Consider the following 27,738-nt stretch of genomic DNA (forward strand, 5'->3'; position numbering starts at 1 on the left):
TGACTCTGCTGCAGTAGGAGCACCCAGAGAGACTTTTTAAAAGGGGAGCTGAGGAGTGCTGGGCAGGGACCCCATGCACAGCTGCCCTGCCAGCAAGGGGAAAGGACTGAGGGAACGGTTTGGTCCCACTGAGTGCAGCTGGGCAGAGAGATCAGAAGGTGCACAGCAAAGGGATTTCTTGGTCCCAGTCTGGTCCAGCTGGCAGGAGGAGGTTGCCCAGAGTGAAGAGTTTGAGACTGTCTGCTGCGAGGGCAGTGGGCTGAGAACTGGACAGGTGGGAGTTGAACACCTGTGATTATTTATAGCTAGACAGAGCCCCCTTCCCCAGCAGAGATGAACCCCCAGGAAGGGAAGGACACACCCAGCCCCCAACTCCTGAACAAACAGGACAAGCTCAAGAACCTCCTGCAGGGTACATACCTGCAAGAGAAAGACAGAAAGAGAAACACCTAAAAGGCCCATTTTAAACAACTCTCAGGGAGACAAAATACACTGTTTCCTGAGGCCCTGTTCCACTGAGGCCAGCAAAGCAGGGAGATCAGAAATTTGTGCAGCAAGGGGGAATCAGGGCCCTGCCCAGCCTCGGCCCACACCCAGAGTGGTGCCATCAACACCAAGCAGGAAAGAGGCAACCCTCTTACACAGATTGGCCCCTCCCCTGAAACAGACAGCTAATTCATCAGAAACGATACCCTATTGGAAATAAGCTGGGGCAGACCAAGAATGATGGTACAGGGGCAGGGGAACACACCCACAATTTTCCCAGAAGACTGAACAGTGCCTTCCAGGGGAGACTCAGGGATCCCACCCTCCCAATCACAAAAGAAGCCCCCTCTAGGGGCAGGTGAAGGGGATACAGGCAGTGCTGTCAGCAGTTGGACAATCTGCCCCAGGACCTTGAGCTGATAAAACGCAGGAAGCAAATTCAGAAAGAGAAGACAGAAGGCAAACACCAAACTTGGCTGAAACGAATTCTACCTCGTTCTCCTGCAGAATTTGCATTATTTTTTTCCTTTCTTTTTCATAGCCTTTTAATATTTCTTCTTTTGTTTCAACTGTATTCCAACTAATTCACTATTCTTTGTTCCATTTCATTCTTTTTACTTAGATTTTTATATTAATTTCTTTTTATTTCAAATCTCATTGTCCCCTTCCCTTGTCTTACTCCATTTTGCCTTCTTCCTGCCCTTTCTTATTTTCCTGAACACTATGCCTTGTTCCTATTCCTTACTCTTACTATTTCTCCTCCCTCTATCCTCTCAAAATCATTCTTTCTTCCTTTAGTCAGCAAATGTTCTTTTTCCCCTCCTTATAATTTTTAATTTTCTTTCCCCCTTTATAAACTGTGGCTTATTTGGCATGGATAATATGGTTACTACTGTTCTTCAACTTCTTCTTCCTCTTTGTTCACTATTTTTTAATTTCCAATCTCAGAGGGTCCTCTCCCACTGTCTTAATCCATTTTGTCTTCCTCCTGCCCTTGCTTATTTGAGCTTGAAATTTTATTTTTTCCCTTTCTTAGCCTCTATTCTATTTATTACTCTTATCATCTCCCCTCCCCCATCCTCTCAAAATCATTTGTCTTTACTGTAGACATATTCTTTTTTCTTTCGTATAATATTATTCTCTTTCTACCTTTATTAGTTTTTGTGCAGCTATCATTGTTATTGACTTTGTTGCAGTTTTTCTGCAATTTTCTTCCCTTTAGTTCACTACTTTTTATTTCAAACCTCATATTATATGCTTCCCTTTTCTTACCTCCATTTTGTCACTACATTTCCCTGTTTTACTTACATTTTAAATTTTATTTTCTCCTTTTGCCTTGTTCCTATTCCCTTCTCTTATAATTTCTCCTTCCTTTTCCCACTCAAAATCATTTTTCTGGCAATCCAGACTCAGAAATACATTAAAAAGATCATACACCATGACCAAGTAGGATTCATCCCAGGGATGCAAGAGTGGTATAATATTCACAAATCAATAAATGTAATGTACCACATAAGCAAAATGAAGGGCAAAAACCACATGATCATGTCAACAGATGCTGAAAAAGCAGTTAATAACATACAGCATCTATTTGTGATTAAAAACACTCAGCAAAGTAGGAATAGAGGGAGCATACCTCATATATGAAAACCATATATGAGAAACCTACAGCCAATATTATACTCAATGGATAAAACTAAGAGCTTTCCCCTTAAGATCAGGAACAAGACAAGGATGTCTACTTTCAACACTCTTATTCAATGTAGTACTGGCAGTTCTAGCCATAGTGATTAAATAAGAAAAAAAATAAAAAGCATCCATATTGGAAAGAAGGAAATAAAACTGTCACTATTTGCAGATGACCTCATAGTGTACACAGAAAACCCTACAGGCTCCACCAAAAATACTACTCGACCTAATTACTGAATTTGGCAAAATAGCAGGACACAAAGTCAATATTAAGAATCAATGGCATTTTTGTACACCAACAACAAACTATCAGAAAGAGAAACTAGAGAGGAAAATCCCATTTACTATAGCAACAAGACAAATAAAGTACCTCGGAATAAATTTAACCGAGGTAAAAGACCTGCACATGGAAAACTAAAGAACACTGAAAAAAGAAACTGAAAAAGATACAAAAAAATTAAAGCATATGCCATGTTTGTGGATTGGAAGAATTAACATCATTAAAATGTCCATACTACCCAAAGCAATCTATAGATTCAACACAATTCCTATTAAAATACCAATGGCATATTTCACTGATCTAGAACAAATGTTTCAAAACTTTGTATGGAACCAAAAAAGACTCTGAATAATCTCAGCAATCCTTGAGAAAGAAGAACAAAGTAGGAGGGATCACAATACCCAATATCAAACTATACTACAAGGCCACTGTAATCTAAATAGTCTGGTACTGGCCCAAGAACAGATACATAGATCAATGAACAGAACACAGAACCCAGAAATAAACCCAAGTCTCTATGGTAAATTAATATTCGACAAAGGGGGCATGAGTACACAATGGAGCAAAGATAACCTCTTCAATAAATGGGGTTGGAAGAACTGGACTGGTACATGCAAAAAAAAAAAACAAACAAACAAGGAAACCAGACCACCAACTTACACCATACACCAGAGTAAACTCAAAATGGATAAAAAACTTAATTAAGTCATGACACCATGGAAGTCCCAGAAGAAAACATAGGCAGGAAAACTTCAGATATCCCACGTAGCAATATTTTTGCCAATATATTTTCTAGGACATGAAAAATAAAGGAAAAAATAAACAAAGAGGACTACATCAAACGAAAAAGCTTCTGCACGTTCAAAGAAACCATCATCAAATAGAAAAGGGAACCAACCATATGAGAGAATATATTTGTCAATGATACATCAGACAAGTGTTTGATCTCCAAAACATATAAAGTACTCATATGACTCAACACCCAGGAAGGCAAACAATCCAATCAAAAAATGGGCAAAGGACCTGAATAGACACTTCTCTAAGGAAGACATACAGATGGCCTGTAGACATATGAAAAGATGCTCAACGTCACTAACCATCAGAGATGCAAATTAAAACCATGATGAGACATTACCTCACACCAGTGAAAATGGCTATCATCAATGAATCAACAAACAAGTGCTGGCAAGGAGGTAAAGAAAAGGGAACCCTAGTGTGCATTGGTGGGAATGACTGGTGCAGCCACTGTGGAAAACAGTATGGAATTTCCTCAAAAAACTAAAAACAGAATTGCCTTTTGACCCAGCAATTCTGTTGCTGGGATTATACTCTAAAAATCCTGAAACACCAATTCAAAAGAACTTATGCACCCCCATGTTCATAGCAGCACTATTTACACTAGCCAAGTACTGGAAACAGCCTAAGTTCCCATCAGTAAATGAGCTGATCAAAAAACTGTGGTTTATTTACACAATGGAATACTACAGAGCAGAAAGAAAGAAGGAACTCCTACCTTTTGCGACAGCATGGATAGAACTGGAGAATATTATGCTAAGTGAAGTAAGCCAGTTGGTGAAAGACAAACACCATATGATCTCACTTATAAGAAGAATCCAATGAACTAACGAACAAAATAAACTAACGAACAAAACAGAACCACAGGCATGGAAAATATGGAACAGACTGAAAGTGACCAGAGAGGACAGGGGAAGAGGATAATGGTGGAAAGAAGGGGAAGGGACTAGACAAAGAACATGTATGAATGACCCACACACATGGACAACACTGTGGGAACTGACTATGGGAGCAGGGGATGGGATAGGCAAAGGAGGGCAAAGGGGGGAAAATTGGGACAACTGTAACACAATAACGATAAAAAATGACTAAATATTTTTAAAAAGAAAAGAATAAGAAAAGCTAACCTTTCAAAAATATTAAAGGCCAATAAAAATAATTCTCCTTACATCCTGGTTAAAAAAAAAGAAAAGCATTTACAGAAATAGATGGGATAAGTTTCTAAGAAATAGGACTTGCCCTGGCTCCTGGTTGGAGTGGCTCAGTGGATTGAGCGTTTGCTATGAACCAAAAGGTCGCTGGTGCAATTCCCAGTCAGGGCACAAGCCTGGGCTGCAGGCCAGGCCCCGGCTGCAGGAGTGCAAGAGACAACTGATCAATGTTTCTCTCCCTCTCTTTTTTCCTCCCTTACCCTCTCTCTAAAAAATTAATAAAATCCTAAAAAAAAAAAACCTTAAAGTTAAAAGGCTAAAAAATAAAGCCAAAGAACTACTAAACACAGGAAAAGAGAAGTGTGTACAGAAAAGATATGCAATAACTTAAAATATTTACCTTTTTTATTCTTTTACAAGGACATCTAAGTTTTACCTTCTGGTTGCAATTAAAAGGACATTCACCAGGATGGCACATCTCTTTGCATCTATGACCACAAGGAAGCTAAAACAAAACCAAAATAAAGCAGTTACATATTTATATTTAGTCATACTCTACCTCCCCTTCTCCCAGCTACTATTTTAAAAAAGAGTCCATCATAATAGGATCAACCAATCCTGGATAATCAGCTAATTTTTCAACTTTTTCTTTAATTAACCCTAACTATAATCAAATCACATGACCCTGTTAGCTGTGCCAGTCTGTGTTATCTCAAAAGCCAGGTTATAGTCTGAAAGAGCTGAAAAATAGTCACAAAGAACACCAATTAGAATGCATAATATATAATGACTGTACCTTCATTGTAGATTTCACAGGGAAAGGTTTTTCTAAAACATCCAATCCTGATATCCATTTAAAGATGAGATGCCTTCCCTTTCCACTCAAAGTGAGATGGTCTTCTTCTACCTGACCCAGCCCCTAACGTCATTCTGCTAGTACTTTGGTAAGTCATATCAAATGGCTTATCGATAACCTATAATGTCTAGTTCAAAAATGTTCCACTTGAATGCCAATGATTTTAAAAAGCTCTCTAAAGATATAAAGAAGGCCTGTAAAACAATACTGTTTGTGGATAAATACACTTGACGTCATCACCATAGCTGGTACTTACCATACACTAAGATCTTTACATGTTATTAACTCATTTAATGCTCAGACAACTTTCTGCAGTGGGTGTTATTGTTGCTTCCATTTTACAGATGAACAATTTGAGTTACAGAGAGGTTAAATAATTTGCCCAAGTGAAAAGTAGAAAAGTTTGTGTTGATAATAAAACCAAATTAAGAAAATAATACTTAAAGTACAGATGTACAAGTATATGTGAGACACAGAAGTTGGGAGTTCTTAATGGTACCTTTAAATGTTCTTTTAGCTAAATCTAAACCTAATGCAACAATCCAGAAGACAGACTGCATACCAGAGAAGTAGTAGAGCTGAAAGGATATGCCTATGCTATTTCATTCATATTCAATAAACACTTCCCAGGTGCCTAATACGTACAACCAGGGAACCAGGGACTAGATACGAAGGTAAATGTGATATAGTCCCTGCCCACAAGAAATCTACAGTGTGGGAAGGGGAGAATGAAGTAAACAAGAATATATCAGTACACTAGAATTTATCAGAATCCCACACCTTAACTGAGTATAAGATATCTACTGCAGATTAAAGTAAGAGTTCTTGGCTGATCTAAGTATGACCTATTCTGTAGCCTACTGGTTCTCAAAGTGTGGTCCCAGACCAACAGTATGGCCATTATGTAAGAGTTTATTAGAAATGCAAATACTCCAGGCCCAGAAAGTGAGGAACTCTGGGGTAGGGCCCATCAATCTGTTTTAATAAGTCCCTAAAGTGATTCTGATGTAGGCCAGAGTTTGAGAACCACTGCTGTAGCCTTACCAATGTCAAGAAGCCATATACTAGAATGAGTTCTATTAGACACATTGAAATTCACTTGTCTACTCCTAGGTTTTTCTAAACTATGTGATAGCCATTTGTATTGTTCCTAGCCTAAGGCTATAGTTTTCAACAAAGCCCAAGGATACTCTAGAGTAACAGAGGGACTCTAGAATGGCCTAGAATCCAAAACCATGAGCATGGATACAAATTTTTAAATCAACAGTCCCCACTCATCTAGAACCAGCAAACATCATTACAGATCACCAGAGCCAAGGCAATGCTGGATTGCAAATCAACGATTGCTGAATAAAATTATCATAGTTCTAACTAATATCATACCAAGTTACCATGTCAGATTAAAAATAAATCATTCTCAACTAATTTATTACCTGGAATCTGAATTTGGATAGAAGAAAAATTTTTTATAAGAAAAACTCAGGATTTGAAGAATTTAGAAAATTAAATTTGCAATATCCCATGCCTCTAGTTTTACTTATGTTAACAAAGACAGACTAAATAATCATTTATTGTTTCAAATGTTCTGCTATTTTAAATCTTATATAAATTTTGAAATTTGCAGCGTTTAGTTTTTACACAAAAATCCATAAAAGTGTCCAAAGTTTTAGTTAAAAGAAATACTGTTAGCAAAATGGTATGTCAGGCATTGATTTGTTATATTTCATTAGAGACAGACTGCCACATTTAAGATTTTGTTGGCATCTCCTCCTGACCAAGAATTAAAAGAGGTACTATTAGTACATCTATAAGCCAAAGGATTCCTGTATAAACGTCCAACCAAATCAAATAATTGTCACTGCCCAACCTCCAACCTTAAAAAAAGGAACATCCTCACTTTTAGATTGGCCAAATACAGATGGATAACTTTGGTTTCTCCAATTATTGCCAAGATAAATCCATGGTGAAATTTTCCCATTTTACTCTGAACAATATTTTCGAACCACTTTTTATCCTTTTAGTTAGAATACAATGTACATACAAACTTCTGAGTCTTTAAAAACAAAACTTTATATATAAATGCTTTATACTAATCAATTCCAAATAATAATGAACTTTAAAGTTCTCACACACACACAAACATACATGTCTTTTTTAATAGCCTACTATAAATTTACTCTCTAACTGCCTACAACCCACACAGTTCTTGATCTATTTACATTTTAAGTCTGAATCACATTATGGGAAGTAAACATTAAGTAAATACCTTATTGCATAAAGTATATAAGCTATCTTTAAAACTACTTAAAAAATAATCTTCAAAGGTCATTCCTAGTCCTAATATCCCCAAATTTCATAAAGAGATGTGTGTCTACCCTAAACATATGCATTACCTTTTTACAGACATCACATTTTTATTTCTGGACACCTATTTTTATTGGGTCCAGAAAAGACCTGAAATAGGATGTCCAAACAAGAAAAGAGAAAATGCAAAAGAAACCATGCCCAAAAAATACAACTTACCAGGTTCTATTAAAGCTTACCTCTTTAGGACATTGATTTTTGCAACAACTGAGGAGGTTCTTTTCATTTACATCAGCTGTGGTTATTTTCCTAAAAATGGGAGAGAAAGATTTGGTGACATTCAAACCAAGATGATTTCATAGCATATTTTCCAAAAACAACTCACAATTCTAAGCATTATCTATAAGACGAATTCTTTTTTGAGAATTATTTTGTGTCTCTGTAACAATTATCTTCCCAATTACTTTACTGTTCTGATAAACCTTCCAGCCCTTCAGCAACTACAAACAAATCAAATGTCAAAAGGACAATCATTACTAGAAAGGATGTATGAAACACACATGAAATATCATGTATACCTGGGCTCTCTTTAACAGTTCCTGTACTGTGTTTCCCTATAGGTCAATCATTATTCATAATTATAATTATTCCTTTTTTAATTTTACTTATTTCTTTTTTCTGGCTTCCATTTATTTATTTTTAGAGGGGAAGGGACAGAGCAAGAGGAACAGAAACATTAATGTGCAAGAGAAACACTTTTCTCTTCCCCATTTTCTTCTCCTTTTCTTTATTCTTTCTTTTCCTGCTTTTTCTATTTCCCTTTGCAGGACATAATTGCCAAAATATACCATAAAGTTAGCCTCACTAATGCCAAAACTATAATTTTAATATTTGTATCAAATTAGCTATAAATGTACTCTAACACAGGCAATTTTCTTGGTAAAATTTAACTTAATATCACAAAGTTTTTACGCTAGCTCAACTGAATGTGTACATTTTCATTCTTACAAGAATGGCACCCACTTCTGAATTCAGTGAGTTAAAATCATTTTGTTCCTATTACTCTATAATTAGGAAAAATTACCTATTCTTCACGGTCTGTATCATTTATAATTAATTTCTATAGAAGAAATATACATGAAGCAGAAAAGAACTAAAAGGGAAAGATGACTTATCAAATAATTTGCTGAATTAATGCAAACAAAATTATCAGAATACTGAGACTAAAGAATTCTATATAAAAACATATTTTAAACATGTATTCAAGAAAGGGAAAAAGGAACTCTGGAAAGCTGAGACAATAGGAGCCACCTCAATCCAAACGTATCCACACATCCCTCCAAAAAACTGTTCACCTCATCAATAACAAATTCGCTCAAATCCCATGACCTTGGCATAATTAGAAGACAGAAATGCCTACAAACTTCAAATTATCTGTAAGTAGAAAAGTAAATACCAATTCTTAGCAGAGCTACTTCTCAAGCTCCCATAGGAAACTTTTCAAGAAGCCAGTGAAGTTCTGGAAAAACTAAACAGAAAAGTGGGAAAGCTAACCTTACACCAGAAAAAGATGCCCTGGCTGGTGTGGCTCAGTGGATTGACTGCCAGGCTGCAAACCAAAAGGTCACCAGATCAATTCTCAGTCAGGGCACATGCCTGTGTTGCAGGCCAGGCCCCCAGCTGGGGGCACTCAAGAGGCAACCACACATTGATGTTTCTCTCCCTCTTTTTCTCCCTCCCTTCCCTTCTCTAAAAATAAATAAAGTCTTTAAAAAAGTTAAAAAAAAAAAAAAAAAAGAAAGTCAACCCTTGTTGGGAACTGCCCTGCCTGGTTTCAGAAGCTGTAACCCTCCATGGCTAATGCTGACTAAAAAGACCTTGGGATGATAAGCCACTAAGGAGACAAAACTTATCCTCCTGGCAGGGGTACAGCCTCTGCCCCCTAAATTATTTCACCCTGCTTGGCCCCTGGAGGATGACTGGTCAGTCAATGATGGGTAAGGTTCCTCAAGGGAGGAAAAACCTACGATAGGCACAATCACGAAGGGACCATCAGGGAAGGACTTAGGGGACTACAGAAAAGGGGTGATAGACCTTCACCCCTCAGCTTTGTCATAGCCTGAGTCTTCATTCTATCTGTAAGAAGTCTCCTAATCTCTTGGCTGCCTTACTTCCCCCATCTGACTTAAGCCTAAAACAATGCTGGAGGCGGTGCCGCCCTGTGCAGGAACAAGCAGTTCCCAGGGCGATCAGGCCAAAGAAAGAATGCATAAAATCCTGTGAAACCTGCTCTGCTGAGAGTGCCCTCAATTTAAATGTTAAGGGTCCAAGCATAAAATGAGTTTGTTTCCCAAAGTTTTATGGCCCTTTGGCGTCACTCTGTCTATTTGACCCTGACTCAGAATAAGCCCTCATCGTTCTTTGAATGTTTTCCATTCCTTGATCATTACTGCCTGACAATGATGATGAGCTTTACATATATGCCCTGTATTCCAGTGCAAACTAAACCCAATACAAGCCCACTGAGAAAAAGGCTCAAGGCCCTTCTCCTCTGAGAGACTGGTCAGCCTTTCCTCCCCAAGCAGATTATGTCTTGGTAGACTTATTCTCATCTGAAGCAGCTGGGGGGGCTCTTCAGGTAGAGCCCTCCCACACACCCTAAGTATAAAAACACTAAAAAAAGTCTTGGTAGTTAAGAACACTAACTACAAGGAGGAGAATTTTAAAAGTGTACAACCAAGGAACCAACCTTGGAAAGACAGCATTCTGGGGGAAAAAAGGTAAAAAGGGAAAGACACCCTTCCTACTTGGGTGGCTCAGTTGGTTGGAGAATTGTCCCATACACCAAAAGGTTGTGGGTTCAATCCCTGATCAGGGCACATGGCTAGGCTGGAGGTTCGATCCCCCATCCGGGTGCAAACTGGAGGCAAGGGATTGATATTTCTCTCTTACATCAATGTTTCTCTCTCTCAAATCAATAAATATATTCTCAGGTAAGGATAAAAAAAAGGGAAAAGCATCTGTTGAAGACTACATGATGAAAAGAAAAAGAAGAGGAAGAAACTTAAAGCCCAGCAGAATCAAAGGAAACAATCCCTTTTGTCAGTATCATCCGTTAATAAAGCAAAACTACCCTCTTAACTCTGCCTATAAAACTTCTAAAGCTAAAAATTGTAATATTTTATTTTTTTAAATTGTAAAAACAATATTGATTAATATAACAAAGCATGAATCTAGAGAGTTTAAGTGACAAAAACAAATTTAAAATAATGTTCACAGATATTTTCCAAAAAGTATTTATGCTCAAAAAACTCACAAATAAAATTACATTCTCAAATTTACCTTGAGTTAAATCTTACAAAAAGCCCATTTTATAGAGTTGGAAGAAATGGAACTGAGTGAGTCTGATCATGATTAACTGAAGTTAGATAATAAATAGAAAAAAATGGAAACTTGTTTTCCTCCACATAATCCACAAGCAAAATTTGCATTTTTTTAAAGTAAATAGGTCATATCCTGTATGATAATGCCATGACAGAAACATTTGTAACAAACAAAACTCTAGCTTTTAAATCTATAATTTAAAAATTACACTTAAGTAATTACATGCAAATCAAATTTGAGCCAATGAAATTCTAGTTTGTCACTGTTATTTGAACAATCATTACAAGAGTGCTTCTCCTACGTCTTTTTAAAAGCAGTGAGACAATTTTTTTCCTAATAAAATCTTATATGGAATCCCCAAACAGGAAAACTCAGAAATGCCCTGGTTGAAAAAGTGTCAAGTATCTACAAGGTGAAGTAGTTTACATTTCTTCCAGGTCTTTAAAGATAATCTCGGCCTCCTGAGTCTAAGGACCACCACTGAAAAATATTCCTTACAGCATACTACCTATAAAGGGTTCCGAATTAAAAGAGGGTATCAAAATAACGTTAGGAAAACAAGAATATTTCTTCAGTCCACTTACCTACATTCCACAAACAGGGCTGTGATCTTGCAGTGACATTTTATTCTAAGCATCTGAACACAAGGAGGACATTCTCCAGGGTGACATGGCAGAACACATGGGTGGGGACAGCCCACTGGTCGTGATTTAGAGCACCCTTCTTCACACTGGAGGCATTCTGGGCCAGCCTGACACATTGCAAGAAAACAAATCACCTAAGTACAAAAGTCTAACATTTCTATACAGTAGTTATAAAATTTATACACTCCATTAAAAGAAAGTACTTCTGTAGTTCTTAGAAATATAGTTAATAAAATGTATTAACTGTATTGAAAATCACTCATTTTTAAAATATTCAAAATGGAGACCAGCAAGATTACCAATATGATCACTATTCACAAAGACTTTTGTCTAGAAACCTTATTAAATCAAACTGCCTCACCTTTAAAATGGACATGATTTCATTAAATATCTCTACTAAAAATGTATTCTTTACATCCTAAAGAATAGTCAGTGGTAGAAAAACAAATACAGAGTAAAAGATTTTCAGTTCATGTAGACCCAACAGGTATGATCATCATCGAACTAAAGGAATCCATACATTGTTAACACATAAATAAAAATTGCCAAAGCATTCAATGTCTGGGGATAATCATATTTTGCTGAAGAGAAACACATATAGAGAAAAAAAGGAGAATGAATTTACTTTTAATGCACTTCACTAATGCAAAACTGAACTGTATTTAGTACAAATAAATATATCTAAATTGTAAAACTGTAACTTAACAAGTCACCTCTCTCCTCTGGTAATTTAATAATTTAAGTGTATGTATCTAACAAGAAAGGTTAAACATATTTTTTTTCATGATCTGAAAGTTTTGTATTTCCTGAAATGGAACCATTGTACATTGTTAAAGATTTTTATTACAAAATACTGTTTATTTTCACATCATACCTGACATAAATAAAAGAGCTATAGATATGGATACTAAGTCTTAAAGGTTAAACATTTTTCATTATCAACTTTTAAAACTAGCTTTCCCAATTCATCCAACTTTCTGGAAATCCCAGGAGGAAAGCAATCCTAATTTTAAGTAATGGGATGATGAGAAAAAAAGCAGAATAAACATTTGGGGTACTATCACAAATTAGAAAATGAATCTTGGTAAGTGAAACTTTTTTCCTTATTTTATTGAAATATATTTGACGTATAAATTCAAGGTGTTCAAAATGTTAATTTGATACATTTATATATTACAATATGAGTTCACTATAGCAATAATTAGCACCACTATCATGTTACAGAATTATCCTTTCTTTTTAGTAGTTGGAATAATTCTAGTCTCTTAGCAAGTTTAATGATTATAATAAAATTCTTTTTTTAAAAAACTCAATGAAACATGACACATCACACACATTGCCTTTAGCAGTGTTCTCAAACATCTTTGCGCATTATCAATCACTTGAGAATCTTGTTAAAACGCTAAGGTACAGCCTGAAATTTTTGCATTTCTAACAAAATTCCAGCTGATGCCAATGCTACTAGGCTGCAGACAACACTACAAGTCCCAAGAGTCTATAATATACAGAATTACATAAAGAGGTATGTATATGTGATTATGTATTTATATATTTTTTCTCTTACATGTACTTTTGGTGACAGATTTTCCCCCTAAAAAGACTTTCCTCCTTACTCCATTTCTTCTTTCAGTCACTCAAACATACTGGATCCCACACCTGCCTGGGAAACACTCACTATTTCAATTGCCATCAGCCTCATACCTTTCCCATCAACCTCAGTTCCACTCACTATAACCAATGAATTAGACAACAGGAACATTTGTTGCTAATGGTGACAATCAGAGCCACTGCATTTAACAGACTTGATTGGACTAAGATCTGTGGGTAAGGTGAGGCAAGGAGACCAGAGCACAGCTGATAAGCAAAAAAGCTTGAAGGCCAGTCAATTCAAGAAACACTTACTAAATACCTCTATGTTGTAGGCTCTGTTCTACAACTGATGGCAGAAACTGCATTAAAAATTCCAGAGGCATTTGGGTCAAGAGATACATACTAGAAGCCTTTCTCCAGAGGATCTCAATTGAAGTGTTATGGTAAGATAAGAAATTCTTTCAAGTTTCTTTATTATTTTGCTTTTAATATATAAATTAGAATGATTACAAAGTTATCCCCAAAATAATGTAACTTCCACTCACTTGCACTGCAGTAGCCTTCCCTGAGCGAGAGATATGGACCTGCAGCTAAATTGAGAAAAATGGCACATAACTTATAACCCATGTTTTGCCACATCCACTGCCCCATAAGCAATGGTGAAACATTCAGTGAGAATTCCCCAATCACTGTCAGTCATATCAGCTCTAGAGATGAATTTTCTGACTCATCTGATACTCTAAAAACCTCAAGGCAGAATGCTATATAGCAGCAGCTACGCCTTACAGTTAAAATGTATTTGAATCATTACAATTCCCTATTTAATTTTATAATTCCAGTATCTTTTTCATTTTAGCATGAAAAAATTTTATTGAGGAACACGACATGGATTAATGAGGAAATTATAACACATCTACACATGAGCAAGAATGATACTATGGATATTTATGTTGTCATACATTCCAGTTACCAAATCAAAAGCCAAAAAAGCTAACAATGCAACTGAAATTTTCAATACAATTCATATTAATAATTAAACATTTATAAATTTAATGTTACTTAATAAATATGAAGCTTAAAAGTTTTTGGCTTATTCTTCATTAAGCACACTTGCTATTATAATGATTCCCTATAAAATGGGAGTCTATGAAAAAACAAGTTACTTTAAAAATAAAATTTTATTTAAAATTTGATTAGCTACATTTGTTTTTCCTAATAAAATGGCAATTTTTAGAGATCTTTGAATTGTCAATTTCTGATATGGTTATAAAATGCTTTTACTGAATCTCACACACATAGACTCAGACATCTGTGATACATTTACTTTACTGCCAACAAAAGTCTGGGTAGTTATTAAAACTGCAAGCATCATCTATCACACATGTCAGGTTCAAAAACAGCTGAAAGCCAATTCAGAGACATCTATAAGCATGGACGCGCTCAACCTCGGAACCTTACCTTGGTTTTGCCAGTGCAGGCAGCAGTTTCCGTTACCTTGTGGCATTCTTTCATGCATGTGTGATTCTGACAATCTAAGGTGCGCCCACAAACTCTCTTACAAGAATAGGGTCCTACAGCATGGCATGGCAGTGGACTCACCTTAAAAAAAAGAAAGACAATCAGCACAACATACACACACACACACACACCTTTTAGACCCATGTTTCCAAAACAGCTGTTACCATTCGATAACAAGTTTCACAAAGGTCTGACACATTTTCACTAATAATAATGATCAAAACCAAAGTAACCTATCAAAAAACCAATAAAATGAATGGCAAGAAGCAAAACATTCTTTTCCTAAAAGGGAAATTCAATACGATTCTGTAGTAAATGCATATTTATAAACTAATTTTCAAATAAAAGCACTGTGTATTTTTATAATTAGTAAACAGCCCCAGCCGGTGTGGGTCAGTCGGTTGGGTGTCATCCCACAAACAGAAGGGCCGTGGGTTGACTTCCCAGTCGGAGCACATGCCTGGGTTGTGGGTTCAGTCCCCCAGCGCACATACGGAAGCCGATAGATTGATGCTTCTCTCTCACATCTGTGTTTCATGCCCTTTCTCTTCCCTTCCCCTCTCTCTAAAGTCAAAAATAAAATAAAAAATAAAATAAAATTAGTAGACAAATTATTGTCTTTAAAACACTGAAATGATGATACTTTGACTTCATTATTTCTAACAACCCTAGTATAGAAAGGGTGTAGATGACAAGCTTTATTTAAAACTTGTTCCAGTAACTCACCTCGTGCTTCCCAAGACACTCCCTGCAAAAGAAAAAGAAAATGAAATTAAAACACCATAAATTCTTCCAATAAAATACCTAAAGCAAAGATGCTAAATTTACTAATTTGTTTTATTAAGAATAAAAAACATATGGAAATACGTGATCACAGAAATGCTGCAGGATACAAAATTAATATACAAAAGATAACTGCTTTACTATTAACCAGCAATGAAAAACTAGAATTTGAAAACATAAAAAATACCACTGTTTGTATTAACACAAAAAAGTTAAATACTTAGGTATTCATCTAATAAGATATATTTAAGATCCATATGAGGAAAATTATAGAACACTCATGAAAGAAATCAAAGATCTAAATAAATGGAGATATATTCCATGTTCATTGACAGGAAAGTACAATGTTGATAAGATGTCACTTCTTCCCAACACACTGTAGATTCAGCACAGATCCACTCAAAATCCCAGCATGCTATTTTATGGACATCAACAAACCAATTCTAAGATCTATATGAAAAGACAAAAAGCCCAGAACAGATAACCCAGTACTGAAGAAGAATAAAGTCAAAGGATTGACACTAACCAACTTCAAGAAATGCAAAACTATAACACAGGAGAAAATCTAGGTGACCTTGAGTTTGGTGATGACTTTATAGACACAATACCAAAAGCATGATCCATGAAAGAAAAGGGTCAAGATGGTCTTCATCAAACCAAAAACATCTTCTATGTGAAGAATACTTAAATGAAAAAGTATTAAATGAAAACACTTATATGAAAAGACAAACCACAGAATGAGAGAAAATATTTGTCAAATACGTATCTCATAAAGGATTTGTATCCAAAGTATAAAAAGAACTCAAAACTCAACAGTAAGAAAGCAAACACCCAATGAAAAAATGAACAAGATTTAAACGAAAAGCAGACACTTCATGAAAGACAACATACAGATGGCAAATAAGCACACAGAAAGATGCTCAATATCATATGTCATTAGACAGCTGCAAATTAAAACGAGATGCTACTGTACACCTATTAGAATGGCTGAAACCCAGACACTGACCACACCAGATACTAGCAAGGATATAGAGCAACAGGATATTTCATTCATTGGTGGTGAGAATGCAAAATGGCACAGCCACTGTGTCAGACAGTTTGGCAGTTTCTTACACAGCTAAATATAGGCTTACCATATCATCCAGCAATTGTACTCCTAAATATTTTCCCAAATGAGTAGAAAACTTATGTCCATTGAAAAACCTGCACATGAAGGTTTACATCGGCTTCATTCATAATTCCCCAAAGTTAGAAGCAGCCAAAATGTCCTTCAAAAGGTGAAGAGATAGACTATGGTACATCCATAAAATGGAAAATTATTCAGTGATCAAAAGAAATGAGCTATGAAGCCATAAAAAGACCTGGAGGAATCTTAAATGCGTATTTCTAAGGGACAGAAGCCAGTCTGAAAAGGCTGTACACTGTATGATTCCAACTATATGACATTCTGGAAAAGGCAAAACTATAAAGACAATAAAAAGAACAGTGGTTTCCCAGGCATTCCAGGGGGAGGAAGGCAAGGGATGAGCATGGCACAGGACATTTGTAGGGCAGTGAAACTATTCGGCATGATGCGTACAAAATAATCTTCCTGTAAAACAGACTAAGGAAGTCAAAGGTAAGTAAGTGATTATGATGTGTCAATTTTAAGGCTTATGAATCAAAATATCAATGTCTCTTATTCTGTTTCCCCAACACAAAAATTTAGGCCATTGATAATCACTAATAATTCAAACTTAGTAAGGGAAACTACAGACAACTTGGTCTCCCACAGACACAGAAGTCCTCAGTAAAAGAACAGTCTCTAATAAATACTGACTGAATATGTACATAAAGAACCTTTGTGGTAACTATACCTCCCCCTCCACTAAATCTACAGACTAAAATCACCCTACTTGTCAATATAACTCTCAATAACACTTTACCTCCCAACCTGCCTGTCCAACCAACACATAAAAATATACATGCTATTTATACTGAAAGGAACGCTGTGAAAGGACAAAACAGCAGTGAGAGCTTTTAAAAGTAGACGGATACACCAGACATATCGAATTCAATGTGGAACTTCAGGTGTAGACAACAGCCTCTTTTGTAATTTTATGCTGCGTCCTAGTGCTGTGCTTCCTGTGCCCCTATGTTCCATACCTTCAGCTGGAAGTATGAACATTCTGGAATTCCCTCTCACCCCAGGTATGACTCAGTCCAGGTCATTTGCTGACCAATCCCAGAAACGACTTCCTTTCATTTTCAACATTTCCTTCAAACACTCTTCTTCAAGTTTGTCTTATGTAAAACCTGGCTTTCCTTTGTCCTCACGGAGCTTAGAGACTAGCATGAGAAATCAGGAAAACTAACATGATGATCTCTTAGCTATATTATTGTAATTATAAGCACAAATTGTTATGGAAGCTAAGAAGAAAATCGAACTCTAGCTGGAGGAAAAGATTTAAAAAAATGTCAAAGGAGTTCTAAAGCAGTATGCAAAATGTATTTGGAAAAGAATGAAGCTGAACACAGGGGAAACAGCTTTTAGGTTAGCTCTAAAATGATGAATAAAGAAAATCAGAAAACGGTGACTTAAGATACCCTTTGAACTATGTCAGAGACATTTTTAAAAGTTAAAATTCTAATACTTACATGGGAATAGGAACTTGACATGGAGGACAAGGTAAAGCAGTCTGAATAAATGTTGGCTCAGAAGGCTGTTCCCAAGGGCCTGAGGGCTGGTGCTACAAGTAAAACATAGAATGATTTTCAGTCGGAGGGACAAAAATCACACTGGTCATTAACAAGAATTTAAGAAAATAGTTTCATGTATCCTCCACTCAAGCAGGCTGAAAATTTTTAAAGAAATCAACAAATAGTGCTTGCTAAAATACTCTATTCCACCTATATTCTATGAGCTATATTCACCTATGTCACCTATATTCTATTCTTGTTCCCCTCCACACACACTTGATATTAAAAACTGAGGCGGACTCGACTTTTTAAATGGCAGTACGCAGGCAGTATAGCCTCCTTTACTTCTCATTAGCCAAAAGGACAATGAGAGATATAATTGTAAACTCCAACTTCCACCAGCAGAATGTAGTCTCCATTTTCTGGTTCACTATTGTCTCCCCACCACCTAGAACAATATTTAGCTCATACTAACAGCTCAATAAATATTCATCGAAAACGTGAATGAATCTTTGAGAAAATCAGGAGACAGCCATAACCCTAAACTACAGACGTGAAGGAAGACTGCCAAGTTTATCTCTATCTTGAAGACAACATGACTATGACGCTGTATTTGCAAATACTTGTTTATTGATCTCTTGTTTTCTATATTATAAGCCTCTTAAAACAGAACACCAAGTCTTAATTGGACTTGGAAGCCCAATTAAATTGGAAGACCAATCTTGTATTCTAGTTCCTATCACAGTGCTTACCACCAAATAAATACTTATTCATTACCTGTTGAATAACTAAGTAAAATTTTAAAAACATGACCCACAGCAATTCACTGTCTCTGAATAATACAGTTCTCTTACCCTGCCAGTTTGCTTTATTAATGCTTGATCGTGACATGGAGCAGGACACAAGTGGCCACATTTCTCCAACACTTTTTGGCAAGGCTGATGACATGGAGGACAAGGGCCAAAGTGACAGCGATGTTTTTCTTGACTTGTATGATGGCAAGTTGGTGGTCGACTAAGTCATAAAGTACAATTTTTTAAATTACTTTTGATCATTGAAAAAATGTATTTAAAATACAGTTATCTATTTATATATCTTCTGATTCCATACAGAACAAGAACATATTGTGAATATTATTTTAATACATTAAAGCAAATTGAAAATACTAGTATTAAAAATCATTATGAATTTAAATTGGTAAGACACAAATGCATCAGTTTGTGCAAAGCTTCAGACTAACCTGCACTGTTCTTTGCACTTGGGTGGTCTTGTGGTACGCTCGCGGCCACAGGGTACCGTCACCTTTGTATTACCGCAGTTGCACTTCACGTCTACAGTTTCTGGGCAAGGATAGCAACTACCTGGAAAAAAAGCATGGAACTTAAAAATCTGCTTAACTACCTAAATGCCCATCAATAGTAGAATCAGTGAGTTTTGTGTGTTTGCACAATGGGATATTCTACATGAAAATGAAGAAACTACTCTATAAGAATGAACCACACACACTTAATACTGAGCAAAGAAACCAGAAGAGTAGGTTGTATATGATTCCATTCACATAAAGTAAACAGAAAAACTAATCCATAATGTTCAAAGTCAGGATGACGGATATGAAGGGTTTTGGAAATGCTGGTAATGTTTGGTTTAAGGATTTGAGTTCTGGTTAAATGGATATGTTCAGTTTGTAAATATTCATCAGGTAGAACAATTATGATTTGTATACTTTTTCTATAGCAAACTTGTGCTTCAATAAAAGTTTTAGAATATTCTTTAAAATGTGCTAAAAGTTAACATATCACTCATTCACAAGATAAATGGATCTAAGTCTTTGGAAAATCTAATGCTAACAATAATCTCTTTGGCTTATTTTCATACATACTTCTATTCAAGTATCTTAGTTTTGAATAAGTTCCCTGATAAAGTAAATTCTCTCATCAGTACAGTCCATTTTCCATTACTCATATTTTGTGAAACTAAATTCCAAACCCTCATTTTAGGTTATAATTCCAAATATTTCTCTTCTAAACATTTCAAAAGGAAAAGATACTTGGGCTTCAGCTTTGTAACCTTCTTTTGTTATGAGTTGGTAGAAATACACAAAAACAAAATGAAAGAAACCTTTTTAAACATGTTATCAAGTTCTGGCCAAAGCTCAGATGTCATTTTGAGGGCCTTCTTCCTACTCTAGTTTTCCCAATATGGTACCCCATATGAAATGAAATAAAGAAATTAGAATCTTCCACTAAACAGTGAGTATATTATGAGATTGCTGCCTAGGTGTCAGGACCAAGCAAAATACTGACTAGCAATTAATATGATAAGAAACAGACTAATGATGAAAAATAGTCAGGTTTATTAAAGCCTCTAAAAGTTCAAAATAGTTCCTCAAACAGCAGAATTGGGATTCAACTAATGAACAGAGAAAAAGGAAATGAGAGTAAAAGGCACCACAGGGAAAAACATACATGTGCTGTACAAATTACCAAATTTATACTTTAGTGTTTTAATAAGTAAAAAATAATCCAGTGAAGTACTGTCTTTTATTGAATATTTTCATTAAATTTATTGGGGTAACATTGGTTAATAATATTATATAGATTTCAAGTATACAGTTCTATGATACATCATCTGTATATTGCATTATGTGCCCACCACCCAAAGTCAAATCTTTTGTTACATATATCTGATTACCTTTACCCTTAATTAGCATCCCACCCCCTTCCCTCTGGTACCACCATATTATTGTCTGTGTCTATGAGTTTTTGTTTGTTTTTCTTGTTTGTTATTTGTTGCTTTCAGTTTTGTATCCCACATGAGAGATATCATAGGGTTCTTGACTTTTTCTGACTGACTTTGCTTAGAATGATATTCAGTGAAGTATTATCTTGATGGCAATGCAAGTGAAATTATCCTTACCCACATGACCAAATTTTGAGTTTTCCAAAAGAAAAAGTGAATAGCAACATTTTTAAGAGTGACGTTTAAGTCCATTCTAATTCAGTATATCAATTTCCATTTTTGATAATAATAAATTTCATTCATCTTCAGCAATCCAAAGAGGACCTTATCAAAAACAACATTTTTGCCACTCTGAATTGCAGTATCACTTTTTCTTTTGTTTAAATATTAAGAACAAGGGGTAATTTCTATAAACAGTCTTCCTACTGATCAACAGCATTTGTTACAGATACCTGTACAACATGACAGATACAACAACTTCAGATGTAATACTTTTTAAATTAAAAAGCAGCATACAGAATGTAACCACCAATGTAGGCATTAGTCCAGTAATTCTAGAAGACAGATGACACTGAACTTAAAAGAGCTACATTAAACTTTCACATATTCACAGTGCAAACATGCAGTCAGCACCCCCACCCTATTAGCTACAGTATAACTTTTGATTATGAAGGTGTCTAGAATAATGGAAAATTTTATGAAATAATGATTCTATATATCTTATATAACTGTGGATTTAAAAAATGGTGAGGATTGTACAACAGTGTATTCCTCATACTTTCCATCAAAGTAAATTTTGTAAGGAGCCAGTATATTTCTTCAAAAAAATAAATAAACAAACACTCCAAAAAAAATAATAAAACATTGAACATGGGTCTGATCGGACATCCAGACTGCACTAACAATTTATAGAAAACACAGACAAAAATGTGAAATAATACGATGAGATGCAATCTTCAAAATCTAGACTCTGCAACACTGAATAAAGCAACCTAGTTTCTTAAATGAGAGAAATGACATATTAATAGACTTTAGAGACTTCAACCAATTACATCATGTCAATCTTATTAGGTTTTTGAGGCAAATAAATTGAATTAAAAAATGAAGATATTTATGAGACAACAATAAATCTGAGCACCAGATATTTGCTGATATTAAGAAATATATTAACTATTTTAGGTTAAGAATCCATCTTTTTTAGAGATGAACACTGAAGTATTCATGGAATTTGCTTCAAAACAATATAAGAGGGGGATCAGCTTTCAACACTTCTCCATTAAGCATGATGCTTGCTCTGGCCTTTTCCATAGATATTTTCTATCAGGTTAATGATGTACCCTTCCATTTCTAATCAAGTTTTCATCATATATGGATGTTGAATTTTATCAACTGTTTTTTAGATATTTACTAAGATGACCTCATTTTTCCTTTAAACTGTTAATGTGATAAATCACATTATTAGATCTACCAAAGTTTTAACTATGGTTGGTTAAACCATACTATGTTGGTTTACCAACCATACATCACTGGAATAAACTCAACTTGGTTATGACAGACTAAGGTTTGGGATAGCTAAAACTGCAGTTACTAGATAGCTGGATTTGAATAGCTAAAACCTTAGTATTTTACAAACATCTTTTTGAGTTAGATGGGCCTGTACTTTTATCTTCTTTCCTTTCTGCATGATATACTCTCAAATGGCTGATGAGAAGACTGAACTTATATACACCTTAAATGTTTACTTACCAACTAAGCCTAGTGTTTTCTTGCTAAGAAAATCCTCAGCTCCTGATCCAATTTCTTTAATGGTCACCTGACTAGTCAGGTTTTCCATGTGAAGGCCAGCACTTTAACAATGGTCTACACGGCCATCCACCTACTCTCCTCTCTCCAGTCATCCTTAGCCCACCACTTCTTTGACCTTGTCTCCTACCATCTGCCCCTTGAGCACCTGCTTCCCAGCTCCTTACAGTTCGTTCACATGCTCCTGTCTCAGGGCCCCTGCAACTGCTGCTTTCTTGCCTGGAACACGACCCCACCCTACTACCACACAACCAGATCCCTTACTTCTCTCAGGTCTCCTCAAATGTCGTCCTTTCAGAGTCCGCCCCGATCACACTATACAAAATAGTATACACCATCCCCACTGTCACCATTTTAATTTTACTATCATTTCCTTTCTATACTTGGAACCACCAGATATTCAATACTAATTTGATTATTTATCTGTATTGTATTTGTATTCCTCTAACTTAGGAAAAGTAAAAAAATAAGTTTCATAACAAAAGGCACTTAGTCAACATGGTTCACTCATATAATTATTCCCAGTGCCTGGTACTCAGAAGACATGGGAAAAACACAAACAAACCCTTATTGTGTAAATTAGTGCTTAATGGTAGAATGTTAATAAAATTTAAATTTAATAAGTCAATGACATAATATGACTATAAAAGGAAATAAGATCCTTTTACTAATAATGAGAACTGACAAACTAGCTCTAACTTCACAATTTTAAGACATTGACAAATCAGAAAATTGTCTATGGGGTTAATGGAATCTGTCACTTTTCCTAAGGGATGGCAATGTGGTAAAATGAAAACACCATTACAGTTTATGTTTACATCCTGACCCTGAAACTAGTTCTATGACCTGAGCCAACAGTCTCTTTGTTTCCTTATTATATTAAACAGCAGAAGTGTCACGTATGTTCCAAGATCTCTGAGAAGATTAAGACATTAGCTAAGGTATCTAGTATGTGTGTAATCCCAAAGGAACACATGAAAGCAGTAAAGCAGTTTGTCCCAGGTCATAAAGGTGCTAAGAGGCAAAGACCTCTTACCCCAAATCCACGCTCTTCCCACTATCCTATACCAACGTGTAGTAGATTCTACTTCATACCAACATACTCAAAATGGGTAAAGTTAACTCGGATTTCAATGTCTAATAACTTAGGCGCCCCTGAGACCCTCCTCAGGGGGTCTGCAAGATCTCATATACACAGAGTTTTTCAGAAGCTATATGACAAGTGATACCAAAACAGACTGAATGCAGAAGCAGATATGTAACTCCAGCCATCTCCTATTAAGCTAGACATTAAAGACTACTGCAAAATGTAAAAAATACCATTTTCACTAAATTTTTTTCAGATACAATATTTTTCACAAAATGTTACTGCATTAATATGTAATGTGGGCTTCTTATTTCTATTTTTAAATAAAATAGTAATTATTATTACATTTTAAATTCAATTTCAAATACAATAAATATCGATAGATAAAATCCACATCAACAAAAGCTCTTTGGGTTCCAAGAGAGTGTAAGAGGTCTTGAGACCAAAAAGTTTGAGAGCTTATGATATATCCAATCCCTTATTAGACTTAATTCCATGAAAACGTCTAAAACTCAAAATAAAACTGAAAAATCTAAGAACACATTGATTAATTAACAAATTGTGTGGGATACTAATTAATTAAAAAACTTTGTGGGGAAGATTGGAAGGAAAAAAGAAAACAAAAAGGTGTTATACAAAAAACAAAGCTTTTGCATTTGGAAGAACTGGGTTCAAATCTTAGCTATATTGCTTTACTAAATATTTCCCTAAATATGTGTGTCACTGAACTTCAATCTGCTTGTCCATAAAAGCATGATTTTGGCAACTGCCCTACTGTCTCAGGTTATTAAGAGGATAAACCAAGATAATGAATGTGAAAGCTCTCCATCAACTATAAAAACGTTATGTAAACACAAACATGAAATCACAGCTATTGTTAAATATTACCTCTGTGGCAGACAGATGGACACTTATGGTTTCTACATCCTAAAGTCCGTCCACAGTTTTGATCACAAGGTGTACAGTTTCCAGGACAACACTGAAGAGAAAGCAACATATAAAGAACAGGCAATCTGAAAACCATGTGTAATATAAATGCCATTACTAGTTACCCATAGAACTTATGGGAAGCAAAAGATACTATACTTATTTTCAGTATAAGTATAAAAGTATTCAAGAGCATCAACATTCTCCTTTTAAGTAAATATGCTACATGAAGAATTTTTAAGTTTAAATAGACAATGTCCTAATTTAATAAAATCAAGCTAAATTTTCTTACATTTCAGTTAATTATTCTAGGACTTAAAACATTCCCATGAGATAATTTCATTTCTACTTATCTATGCAGAGATTGACAACATTAACCAAAGGAATAGAACTGGTCAAATCTTATATTCAGGCAAACAATTAGTCTGGTTATTTTAAAAATTTAATTAAAATAAAACCAGTTAAATGTATAAATCAGTTTAGCAGTTATTTTTAAACCATGGACTCAGCAACTAACTAAAGGAAGAAAGCAGAGATAAGCTATTTGCTTCTAACTTTACTTTGTAACATCCTTGATTTCTAATCTGTTTGTAAGAAATACAGCTGTCTAAGACCTGTCCCAATTTTCATTCATGAACAAAAGGCAACTACTAATAGTCTATTTTGCCATTCTAATTCCTTCCTCAACTTTTCACATTATCCAAATTTTGGAAAGAAAATAGAGACTATGATTGTTTTAAAGAAACTTAGGGTTGAAACCTACTTTAAGAACAAGTTTCAGTGTATAAAAATAACTCAAAACAAAATACATTTTACTGAAAAGCAACTAAAAATCGAAACAGTTCACTCAATTAGACAAATATTTACTGAGACAATGTGCCTATTGTTTTGCTAGTGGCAGCATGGGAAAAGAAGGTTGTGTGTGTGGTCCATGACTTAAATAAGCCTTTAGACACTTCTGTTTCTGGCCATGGTGGAATAAGCAATAGCCAGTTTACTCTCCTGCCTTAAACAACTATAACATCAGACAAAATACATGTATGAAGCGACTGTTCTCAGATATTTGAAAATGAGGCAGCACAGGACAGCAATTCCTAAGAAAAGAGAAACAAAGTGGGTCCTGTGGTAGCACCAGTTTAGACCTGGAGGTTTCTAGGCTGCAGCACAAGGGGAAAGATCACAGAGTGTGGTGGTCCCACCACAATGAGTAGACAAAATCCACATATCAGAGGCCAGTGTGGCTAGAATTTAGGTAAGTGGTGGCAATACAGAGAAAGCCCTGGAGAACTCCAAAACAGACGCCTTTAGTTTTGGGCCAAATACCTGTCTGTACCTGTGTGACTGGCAACTACCCAAAATATGAGAAAGAACCACCTGAAGAAGACAGAATAATTTCCAAAGATTATTCAAGTCAGAGAATAGCTTGTGTTCCCTGTGGTCAGAGTAGAAGAACCTCCTAATACATGGGAGTGGCACAGAGTACTTCGAATAATTACCGCCTCAGTAGCGGTGCCAACTTGGGCCTAGATAAAACAGAAGTCTGGTCAAACCCAAGACCAAATGGTTTCTAAATAACTTAACTTTAACCCAGAACAAATCTTAAAAATAGTTACAGGGATACAAAAAAATAAAAAACAAGCAAAACAACAACAAAAAAACAGCACCCAAAAGTATAAAGTTCACAATGTCTGAAAACCAATCAAAAATTACCCAGCAGGCAAATAAGCAGGAAGATATAACCCAAAAGGAGAAGAAAAATCAATCAACAGAAATAGACCCAGAATGACAAATAAATGATAAAAATTATTAGATAAGAACATTAAAATAGCCACTATAAATATAATCCCTATATTCATGAAGATAGAAGATACAAGCATGCTAAGGACATGGAAAATACAGAAAAGACCCAAACTTAACCCTCAGAAATAAAAAAATATCTGAGATGAATAAACGATGTGATAAGAAAAATGTATTGACAAAGCAGATGAAAATTAATGAACTTGAAGGCAAAACTATTATAAACTAAAACAAAGAAATTTTAAAAAACTAAATAAATGGAGCACCAGTGAGCTGTAAGACCTCAAACAGTATAACATACATATTGTAGCCTCAGAAGGCAATGGGTGGGGAAAAACATTTTAAACAAAAAACTGAAAATTTCACAAATTTGATGAAAATTATAAATCCACAGACCTAAGAAACAACAAAAATAGTAGGTACAAAACTATTTGTAGAGGGGGAGGTTAAGAATAGCATGGGAAATTGAGCAGCCAAAGAACTTATATGTGTGACCCATGGACATGAACTAAGGGGGGAAATGCTCGTGGGAGGGGTGGCACAGGGCAGAGGACAATAAAGGGGAGAAAAAAGTGGCACAACTGTAATAGCATAATCAATAAAATATATTTTTAAAAAAGAAACATGAAGAAAGCAACAACAGGAAGCACCCAAATTGCTAAAAACTAATAATAAAGAGAAATTTTTTTTTAAACAGCAAAAGGAAAAAAAGATAGATTACAAACAGAGGAACAAAGATACAGCACACTTTTTTTTTTTTTAGAAAATATTGCAAGCTAAAATAGTGGAGCAACACCTTTTAAACATAGGAAAAACTGTCAAATTAGAATTCTAAGTAAAATACTTTCACAAACTAAAGGTATTTTCCAAAAGTTGAAAGAATTAATGAACAATACTACAAGAAATGTTAAAGGAAATCCTTCAGATAGAAAGAAAATGAACCAGATAGAAACCTAAGTTAATATTTAAAAAAACTAAAAAACACCAAAAGTAATGACAATAAATATACAAAACTACGTTTTGTAATTTTTTTTCCAATCTCTTTAAAAGATACCTGATTATTTAGAGCAAAAATACATTGCATTTAGGGTTTACAAAATACATGGGTATAAGATATATGACAAATCAAATAAAGGAATTAAAATAGAATAATTGAAAAACACTCAAATAGAAATTAACAACAGAGGGAAAAGAAATAAAGGATGGGCAAATAAAAAATAAATAGC

General features: G+C 35.2%; 1 protein-coding gene across 4 annotated transcripts in view; it reads right to left on the reverse strand.

Moving 5' to 3' along the window:
- NFXL1 (nuclear transcription factor, X-box binding like 1) overlaps positions 1 to 27,738 on the reverse strand; it is a 48,127-nt gene that overhangs the window by 5,634 nt on the left and 14,755 nt on the right. For all 4 annotated transcript variants that reach the window (XM_045834550.1, XM_045834552.1, XM_045834551.1 and 1 more), the window contains exons 12-20: positions 24,677 to 24,767; positions 19,400 to 19,520; positions 19,014 to 19,173; positions 18,118 to 18,209; positions 15,424 to 15,445; positions 14,638 to 14,778; positions 11,530 to 11,696; positions 7,801 to 7,870; positions 4,802 to 4,906 (exon numbers count right to left, since the gene is read on the reverse strand). In XM_045834550.1, the coding sequence (XP_045690506.1) occupies positions 4,802 to 4,906; positions 7,801 to 7,870; positions 11,530 to 11,696; positions 14,638 to 14,778; positions 15,424 to 15,445; positions 18,118 to 18,209; positions 19,014 to 19,173; positions 19,400 to 19,520; positions 24,677 to 24,767 (969 nt within the window). The remainder of the gene's footprint in view (positions 1 to 4,801; positions 4,907 to 7,800; positions 7,871 to 11,529; positions 11,697 to 14,637; positions 14,779 to 15,423; positions 15,446 to 18,117; positions 18,210 to 19,013; positions 19,174 to 19,399; positions 19,521 to 24,676; positions 24,768 to 27,738) is intronic.

This window comes from Phyllostomus hastatus, unplaced genomic scaffold (genome assembly GCF_019186645.2).
Source record: "Phyllostomus hastatus isolate PE091 unplaced genomic scaffold, TTU_PhHast_1.1 phas_contig_196, whole genome shotgun sequence".
NCBI lineage: Eukaryota > Metazoa > Chordata > Mammalia > Chiroptera > Phyllostomidae > Phyllostomus > Phyllostomus hastatus.